The sequence below is a fragment of the Epinephelus moara genome, chromosome 12, assembly GCF_006386435.1.
Source record: "Epinephelus moara isolate mb chromosome 12, YSFRI_EMoa_1.0, whole genome shotgun sequence".
NCBI lineage: Eukaryota > Metazoa > Chordata > Actinopteri > Perciformes > Serranidae > Epinephelus > Epinephelus moara.
This window is the reverse complement of record NC_065517.1, coordinates 35,344,207-35,353,252: the sequence shown is the minus strand read 5'-3', so window position 1 is coordinate 35,353,252 and position 9,046 is coordinate 35,344,207. Positions and strand designations below refer to the sequence as shown.

Genomic DNA, 9,046 nt, shown 5'->3' with positions numbered 1-9,046 from the left:
ACAAGCTTATAGCATTTTACATTGTATAAATTAGCCTAGCAGCTAGCAGAGATTTCCTCTGCTCATATGAAGCCAGGATAAATCACACACAAGACCTAAAATGCTATTTTGCGGAGGCTTTATTGTCTTCACAATTTATTGTGAAACACCACTGTACAATGAGACAGCAGCACGCACTGCAGGCTCCACTCATTACTGCAGAGCTGTTGTATTAGACTATATTAGTTTTGGTTTGTTGGACCTAATGAAGTGGTCACTAAGTGTAGCTGCACTGTTTATTTTCTAAGGTTGCAGGGTGAGGTTGGTGTTAGTTGATCAATTGAGAAAAAGGGAGTTTCATGACTTCAGCACTTCACCCACAGGGTGTGATGCCCCTGAGGCTCTTCACTGACTCAGATAAGTGGTGCTTTTCCACCGCGCAGCCAGAGGGCAACGTACAGCACTTGACACTGAACTGGCGTCAGTGTTTTTTCAGCGGTTGGTGTCCATAGCAACCAGCTGTAAACACAAGGCAAGTAGAGACGAGAGCACTTCACGGCTTTGCAGAAAAAAAAAAATTCTCAAGGATGTAAAGTGGAAGTTCCAGTATTTCCCGTGTGGGGTAAATATCTGACCATGTAAGGCTGCACACGAGCACGCCATCTTAGCAACAGGAGAAAAAACACAGAACTGCAAGAACAGTTTGTCCCAGAACGCCTCATCGTGATACTTGGCACAGATGAAAGAATGTTTGGAATTCAAACGAGACACACAGGAGACGGCGTGCCAGTGTGACACACTCAGACAGAGATACAGTAGGCTGTATCAGCTGACGTCACGACATCACAGCCCTGCTGGTGCGTCGCCCCACAGAGGTGTGAACGCTTAGATACTGTTGCTATGTTTTCGTCGAGCCTTTCGCAATGTAAACAGAGGTGATCCTAGGAGTTTTATCTTAAATGTCAGGGGAGCACAGACAGGTAGCTCTGTCACGCACTGCACCACTGAGTTGTGTAACAGAGAGGAATTTCCTCTTTATGACTTTGCTCAAAGGAACAAAGGGGCAAATATTGCAAAAGATAAAAGACCACAATTTAAGTCAACAGAGGAAAATGTTCAAAATTCCTCCCAAAAGTCAAAGAAGAGTTGTGTATTTCCTGCATGATTAATAAACACAGTGTTTTCCTGGATCAGTTTGTGCAGGATTTCACCTGCAGGGGTGTGTGAGGTTAGACGGGTAAGTCCAGAACTTCCTATTGTGGAACAGGCAGTGCTGGTTTAATCAGGGAGTCTCCACCAGGAAACTTTAGAATCTTCTTTCTTCCTCTGCGCTGCATAAACTCACTTTGTACTGTAACTATGTTCAGACACAAGTGTGGAAATCCTGCCACCTTCCTCTGTCTGACCCCTCAGTGTGCAGGGTGTCAGTTTTTTCTGTTTTCACTCATGCAAAATCTAAAGGCCTTACGTTTTGTTTTAACTCTGGGGATTTGGGGGCTCCTACACCAGAACATTTTGAACACTTTAATGTCCAGTGTGTAGGATTTAGAAGAACAAGATATACTTCATTAATCCCAGAGGGGGAAATACAATTTTTTCCACTCTGTTGTCACACACACACACACACACACACACACACACACACACATTTGCACAAACAGGACCTATACATGCATTACGGGGAGTGATGTCAGGCTGTCTTGGACAGTTGCCCCGAGCAGTTGGGGGTTCGGTGCCTTGCACAAGGGCAACTCGGCAGGTTTATATTACATATGGAGCAGGTCCTCATCTACGGAGATTGTCATGTTGCACTGCCATGTTTCTACAGTAGCCCAGAACAGACAAATCAAACACTATCTCTAAATAGGGCCAATTGCAAGTTTGCGTTAGCCTCCATAGTTAGCAGCCCTGCAGGATGAGCAGCAATGGAAAAACTGATTCTTTTTTTTTTAATGTGAAACTGCTTTATTTGGTGTTTTTGTCAGTTTAAATCAGCTGGTCTGTTTGTTTTGGAGAGGAAGAGACCTCTGTGGATAAAAAAAACCCTCCTGAACAATGAACGCTGGAGGAATCCTAACCAGGAGAGGTTGTAATCTGCAGTCCTCCTGTGCGTCAGCTCTATGCAGACCCTATGCCATAGCCTACGCACGTGGCCTTCGCAATTGTGAGCATTTATACTTGTGCGATGGTGTGTCTGTGTCACTGTTACACCCCCAAAACACACATTAAACACACATTAAACATGGCTTAATAGAGACAGTTTCAAACACGAGTACGCAAATCAGCTTCACTATAACTCGCAGCATTCACAGACAAACACTTGTCTTTATCTGGACACATTTTCCCCACAAATACAACATGCTAATGTTATTAGCACAAGCCTATGGCATTTTACATTGTATAAATTAGCCTTGCAGCTAGCAATTTATTGTTTCTTATCTGTTTGTTTCCACTGAGGGAAATGGTTTCAGCTTACAGAAACAGACAGGAGGTCTGCATCGCTGCGATGTGGAGTTACATTTCTGGGGAGGTGCACGTCAGGCTACGGCGCAGGAATGGTGTCGATTTGATGCAAAAGTATAAATCTCAAATTATATGCCACTAAATCCCCCTACATCTGACACACTGCTCCTTTAATTGACTCAGTTCTGGTGAATTTTCTGCAGCAGTTTATGAGGTAAATGTCTTTAATTTAGTCAAAATAAAAGATACTTTCATGTTTTTATTCAGGGGACAAATTTACATGTTTTAAATAGTGAGCAGCCCCCTGTGCCCACCTGAAATCTGCACCCATGCAAATTCCACTAATATGCAGATCACACAAACTTTTTTATTTTATAACAGAATCTGATTAGTGTTAGATTGTGACAGCAAATGCAAATGATTAGCAGAATTTTAAATAAATATTTTAAAAACACACAAATGCAGAGACATGCATGTATATAAATGTAGTTTTACCCCGACTTATGTTTTATTTTTGCCAACACAGAAGCTCAGATTAAGTGACATGTTGCAAGTTTTTTTTTGTCAGCAATAAAAAGCACTGATCATTTCAGTTAAATAATACATATTCCTCCTTATCTCCATGTGTAGGAGACGATGAAGCTAAAATATATAAATGGCTCTGACAGCCACAGAGCTCAGAGCAGTTACATGATAACACAGTGTGGTTATCAGTGGAGGTGTGGACTATTTTCAGTGTACATGCTGAACTTTTGGAAACTTCTCTTTTTTATTTTTACATACATTTAAATTTAGCCAATTAGGCCCAAATGGAAAATATCTCTAAAAAGTAAAGCTACTTTGGTTAGCCAGTTGAGATAATTTCCCCAGTGCAGAAGGGAATTCTTGCAGCTCTGTCAGGGGCTGTCTCCTCTCATTCATGCCCATCATGTCTCCATTGACACAGATGGAGTCCTGTCCCCTGGAACCGACATCACAGGTGAAAATAGGTGCCTAATAGGAAACTACAAGTTTTCATTCTGAGTGTCTTTGGGGGGGATTTTTCTCACAAAAGCACAGGCTCGGTGTGATTTCCCTTTGCATTTTCTAAGATAAGTCAGCTGGAAATCCCCACCGAGGCTCCGCCCGCCGAGCGCACAAAAAGGAGTGCGCCTCCCTCAGCTGCACTACTCTGCCCTGACCTTTGAGAGAGACGGAGCTCATAGTGACAACAGACATGGACGTGCACAGAGTGTCTAACCACAACGTAATGGATTATAACTTCGACAACATGGAGCCCAAACACGGGAAAATGTTGCCGTGCCAGGAGGACCGTTTTGACAGCGGCCTGGATTCTCTGAAGGAGGACGAGCTGGTGAGCGAGATCGAGGAAATGACTTTGAACATAAGCGAGGAGCTCACACAGGAATACGAGCCCTGGAGATCTGCAGTGACTGAAGACGGTGACACGTAAGTTGAATTTTTGGACATTATTAACAAAGCAGTGGCGCATTTGCACATTTCTTCCTGGTGCGTAAAATGAAGTTGGAGTTTTGCGCTCAGACACACAGTCTAGACTTTGAATCAGATGCAATGAAACGATGTGAAAAGCTGCAAAATTACGCATCAAAATTGTCGAAAGTTGCACGAAAACAAGAGGCCTTTTAAAGTGTGTGTGTGTGCAGCAAAGCGCGTGCTCAGTGCCGTGCGTGTGTACTTTGGCTGAGAGCGCAGTCTGGGCGGTGCTAAAGTCCGCTCTGCGCGTTCAGGAAAGTCCCTGGCCCGATGCCAGGAACTGATAAAGCATCAGATGTGTCAAGCCACAACTGGTGGAAATAACCCGACAAAACTCCATTCTTGCGAAACGCTCCACTGCTCAGGCTTTGTTCTTTCTCATCTGGCTGGAACCACTTCCTCCATGCGTAGTTTTTTTTCCTTTTTTTGAAAAGCACTATTTTAACTAACCTCTGTTTCTTTTTCTCTCCCCCTCCTCTCCACACAGGCTTCTCCACTTGGCCATCATTCATGAAGCCACTGATCATGCCTTCCAGATGATCAAACTGTCTCACAATCACCCCTTCCTCAACATACAGAACCACCAGAGACAGGTGAGACCCGAACTCAAACACAAACCTCATCTCACACACATATATTCCTCTTAAATCCAAGATAATAATCCTATAAATGTGTCCTCTCCAGACCGCCCTCCACCTCGCAGTGATCACAGAGCAGCCCCAGTTAGTAGAGAGACTCCTGAAGGCCGGCTGTGACCCACGTCTTGCTGACGACAGCGGCAACACAGCTCTCCACATCGCCTGCAAAAGGGGCTCCCTCGCCTGCTTTGGCGTCATCACGCAGAACAGCCAGCAGCACATCACCCCCATGGTGTCCTTCCCCAACTACAGCGGTGAGTTACAACAACCTTAAACCCTCAAACACACACTTTATGTTTCACTGAAGCAGCTCTTGAATCTGTTTGACTGATCTGTTCCTCATTTCCTCCTCACAGGACACAACTGTCTCCACTTGGCGTCCATTAACGGCTACATCTCATTGGTTGAAAGCCTTGTTCGCCTCGGTGCTGACATCAATGCACAGGTAGGTGTCGTTACCTCAAAAGGCAGACAGTTTTGGAAAGTGATGTCTCAAAGAAAACTTCAGGAGCTTAACAGTTTCTTTACCTTGTTGCCCACAGGAGCAGTGCAGCGGTCGGACGTCACTCCATCTGGCCGTAGACCTCCAGAACCCTACGCTGGTGCGTCGCCTCTTAGAACTTGGCGCCGACGTCAACTGCTTGAACTACGGCGGCTTCACGCCGTACCACCTCACCTACGGGCGCCAGAACGAAGAGATCCGCTGCCAGCTGTACGAGAAGACGGCGCAGGAGCTGCGGGAGCTGCCCGACAGCGAATCAGACGAGAGCGACATGGAGGATCTGGACTCATCGGGAGACGAAGTAAGTTACTCAATCAGTCGATATCACCTGAAAATCTCACCTCATCTTAAAGTACAGCGTCCTAACGTCTTGTCTCCTCTGTCCTACAGCTGTACGACGACATAAAGTTCGGAAAGTAAACAGAAGCGTCCACTCTGATTGGTGTGAATGAAAGCTGCTACTGGGTCGCCCAGCCTCGGCCCCCCCCACAGTGAGGGACACGTCAGTCCCCCGTCCAGGTCCAAGTCCACAGGTGCTGGTCCGAAAACATGAATGAAGATGGCGTCCGGTCAGGTCGAGCCCGGTCCAGATCACAGAAAGATCTGCACCAAACACCAAAGAAGACCACGACCTCCACACATATAGTCCTTCTATATACTGTATAAATATATATTGATGTGTATATATGAGACAAAGACGTGTAATATATTGTAAATACAGAGATATTATTTTTGTACCTGTACATACGCTGTGTGAATTTAAACACTATTAACAAAAAAACCTTGAGAATAAAAAGAAGTTTATGAACATAAAGAGCTTTGTGTGTTTGAGTTTCTTTTCCACGTTGTAAAACAAGCGTCAGTTCTCACTTTACATAAAGTGACGAGGAGCGGAGTCATAGCCCAGACTTGTGAATGACACACAGACAAAAATGATCACACTTGGAACAGTCTGGGATTTCCTTGTCGGGGCGAGGTCACCAGGTCTCTGAGTCACCGCGCTGAAAGTCCCCGGGCGGCATAAGGGGAACATAATGTACTTAAATATTCCACCCTACTCTAGAAGCTGGGGACTAGAAATACAGAGGAATTTTTTTTTGTTTGAGGAGGAAATGTCTTTAAGCAACACTGGAAATGAGCCACAGACAGATGAGACCAACTGCTGTGTCACAGTGACCAGGAAACGTTGGAGTTTGGGAAGTACAAGACTTCCCTGTCAGCTGATGAGGAATTTTTTTTTCCCAGTATGAAGTCAACCTGGAGCCAGCACGTATCTGCTGCTCAGAAAATGTTCCTGATTAGGTTTAATGGCAGCATGTAGCCTGTAATTGTCGTCATGACTGTAAACATTAACCGGTTTGTAGATCTGTACAGACAGGGGTTTTCCAAGGACAAGGTTGTTATCATACACCAGCAGACTTTCAAGGCTACAGTCTGACACCTTCTCACGTCTATAGACGCTGTGAGCTTTAAGTCACAAGATGTTGCACTGACTAAGGGGTCACTATGTACATGATTTAAATTGAATTCCTTTTAAATTAAAATACATTTTCCCATCCTGCTCCTGGTGGAAAATGCTACACCAAACTCCCCTTAAAAAATATGACATTTTAGCAATTCTGCAAACACATGTCTGCAAAAAAAAAAAAACACATAACTCTAAAAACACCAGATAAAAGGCGTCATATGTTGACAGGATTCAGATCAATTCGGCCTCAATATAATCTATAAATATAAATTCTATTTGTGTAAAAACTGGGTGGTGAAGTGTTTCAAAAACAAAGATTTCTCACTACAAAAAGTGCTGGTAACACATTGAATTAAGCCAAAAAATGCAAAATGTAAAGTTTGTACACAAATAAAGTTTATCTTTATAGATTATATTGATGCCGAATTGATCAGAATACTGTCGACATATGACGCCTTTTATCTGGTGTTTGTAGAGTTATGTGTTTTTGTAGACATGTAAGGAATTGTTGAAATGTCATATTTCTTAAAGGGAGTTTGGCATTTCACACTTTAGGCTTTTAAAAGTCTTGTAGTGTATGGTAGACATAATGACAATGTAAGTTTTTAGTCACACTCCCTATAAGATCATACAAAGACTGGGGATCTTGCAGGGTCACCATCTGCAAGACTACAACAAGATTTCTTTTGAGATTCTTTCCCATCCTGCTCCTGGTGGAAAATATTACACCAAACTCCCTTTAAGAAATATGACATTTTAACAATTCCTTACATGTCTGCAAAAACACACAACTCCAGAAACACCAGATAAAAGGCGTCACGTGTCGACAGTGTTCTGGTCAATTTGCCATCAATTTAATCCATAAAAATAAGCTGTATTTGTGTAAAAACTTGGTGGTGAGCTGTATCAAAAATGAAGTTTTCTATCAAAAATAAGCCAATACACACTGGTATAAGCAAAAAAAATGCAAAATGTAAAGTTTGTTTCAAATACAGTTTATCTTTATGGATTATATTGATGCAGAATTGACAGGAACACTGTCGACATATGACGCCTTTTATCTTGGTGTTTCTGGAGTTATGTGTTTTTGCAGGCATGTAAGGAATTGTTAAAATGTCATATTTCTTAAATGGAGTTTGGTGTAAATTTTCCACCATAAGATAAGAGCCGGTTGGTGGATCAGATACAAATTAAACACCACTTTACGTCATCGTACAGCTGTAGGGCAGAAAATAAAAAACGTTAGGAAGCCATACTTTAAGATTGTGTGAAATTTTGAGGTGTGGAAAGCACCAGTTTCTCAGTGTTTACTGTTGACTAGCTTCCTGTTTGGTGCTGCAGAGAGCACAGCTATTGGTTGTTGACAGTGTTTACGTCATTGAACTTCAGTGTTTACATCAGACAGGACTCAGAATGTGCAATAATATTTAAAGTTTGATTTCATCGAACATTAAGATGAGAAAAAGGGCAGCAGTTTTATAACCACCTCACACCAAAGGAGCCAGGTCACAGGAGCACTGACATTGAGGACGGTGGAAATTACATAGGAGACAAAGGCTTTAAATAACTGAAGTACAATCCTGAGGATTATCGCTGCATTTGAGATGAACTAGAATTACCACCTTGTGGTTGTTTGCCTCCACGATCCAGTCAAGTTGCACTGACAGCTTCACGCAGATCCTCCCCCCAGCAGTACAGAAGATCTATACAATCAGCACAGTTTCAAGTTTCAGTATCTGACCAAATGTCTCCCCTTCTCTTCCCGAGATATGACCTTAAAACATGATGTCACTGTCAAGCTGACCTTTGACCTTTTTGATAAAAATGACATAACTTCTTTTTTTGTGTGTGAAGATTTGTCACTCATGAATGAATTCTTGAGTTATGGCAAAAAACATGTTTTGTGAGGTCACAGTGACCTTTGACCACCATATTCTGATCAGTTCAACTAGACGTTTGTGCCAATTTTTTTTTTTTTTTTAAAAAGAAACTTTCTCAAGGGGTTCCTGAGATATTAACATTCATGAGAATGAGACAGATGAGGTTACAGTGACTTTGACCTGTGATCACTAAAATTTAATTTGCTCATCCCTGAGTCGTTTGTGCCAAATTTGAAACAATTCCTTCAAGGTTTTTCTGAGATATGGCATTCATGAGAATGAGATGCATGCAAGGCCACAGAGACCTTTGATCACCAAATCCAACCAGTTCGTCGTTGAGTCCAAGTGGACGTTTGTGCCCATTTGAAAAAAATTCCTCAAGGTGTTCTTGAGATATCACGTTAATGAGAATGAGACAGACGAGGTAAAGGTGACCTTGAGCTTTCACCTGTGATCACTAAAATCTAAAATATTTGTCCCTTAGTCCAGCTGGACGTTTGTGACAAACTTGAAAAGAAAAATCCTCAAGGTGTTCCTGAGATATCACGTTCACAAGAATGAAACACACGAGGTAACAGTGACCTTAACCTTTCACCTGTGACCACCACTATTTAATCAGTTC

At 42.7% G+C, this 9,046-nt stretch overlaps 1 protein-coding gene across 1 annotated transcript; it reads left to right on the top strand.

The window, feature by feature from the left end:
- The first annotated feature begins 3,603 nt into the window (after nt 1-3,603).
- Nucleotides 3,604-5,890, top strand: LOC126398585 (NF-kappa-B inhibitor alpha-like). Its single transcript, XM_050058043.1, has 6 exons — nt 3,604-3,891; nt 4,424-4,529; nt 4,621-4,828; nt 4,931-5,019; nt 5,117-5,377; nt 5,467-5,890. Exons 1-6 carry the CDS (start codon nt 3,659-3,661, stop codon nt 5,494-5,496), a joined length of 927 nt encoding a protein of 308 aa, XP_049914000.1. The 5' UTR covers nt 3,604-3,658; the 3' UTR covers nt 5,497-5,890.
- Nucleotides 5,891-9,046: the final 3,156 nt, after the last annotated feature.

Coding starts and splice junctions, on each gene's coding strand:
- LOC126398585 (XM_050058043.1), top strand. CDS start 3,659: ATGGACGTGCACAGAGTGTCTAACCACAACGTAATGGATTATAACTTC. Junction 4,530..4,620: donor TACAGAACCACCAGAGACAG/GTGAGACCCGAA, acceptor TGTCCTCTCCAG/ACCGCCCTCCACCTCGCAGT. Junction 4,829..4,930: donor GTCCTTCCCCAACTACAGCG/GTGAGTTACAAC, acceptor TCCTCCTCACAG/GACACAACTGTCTCCACTTG.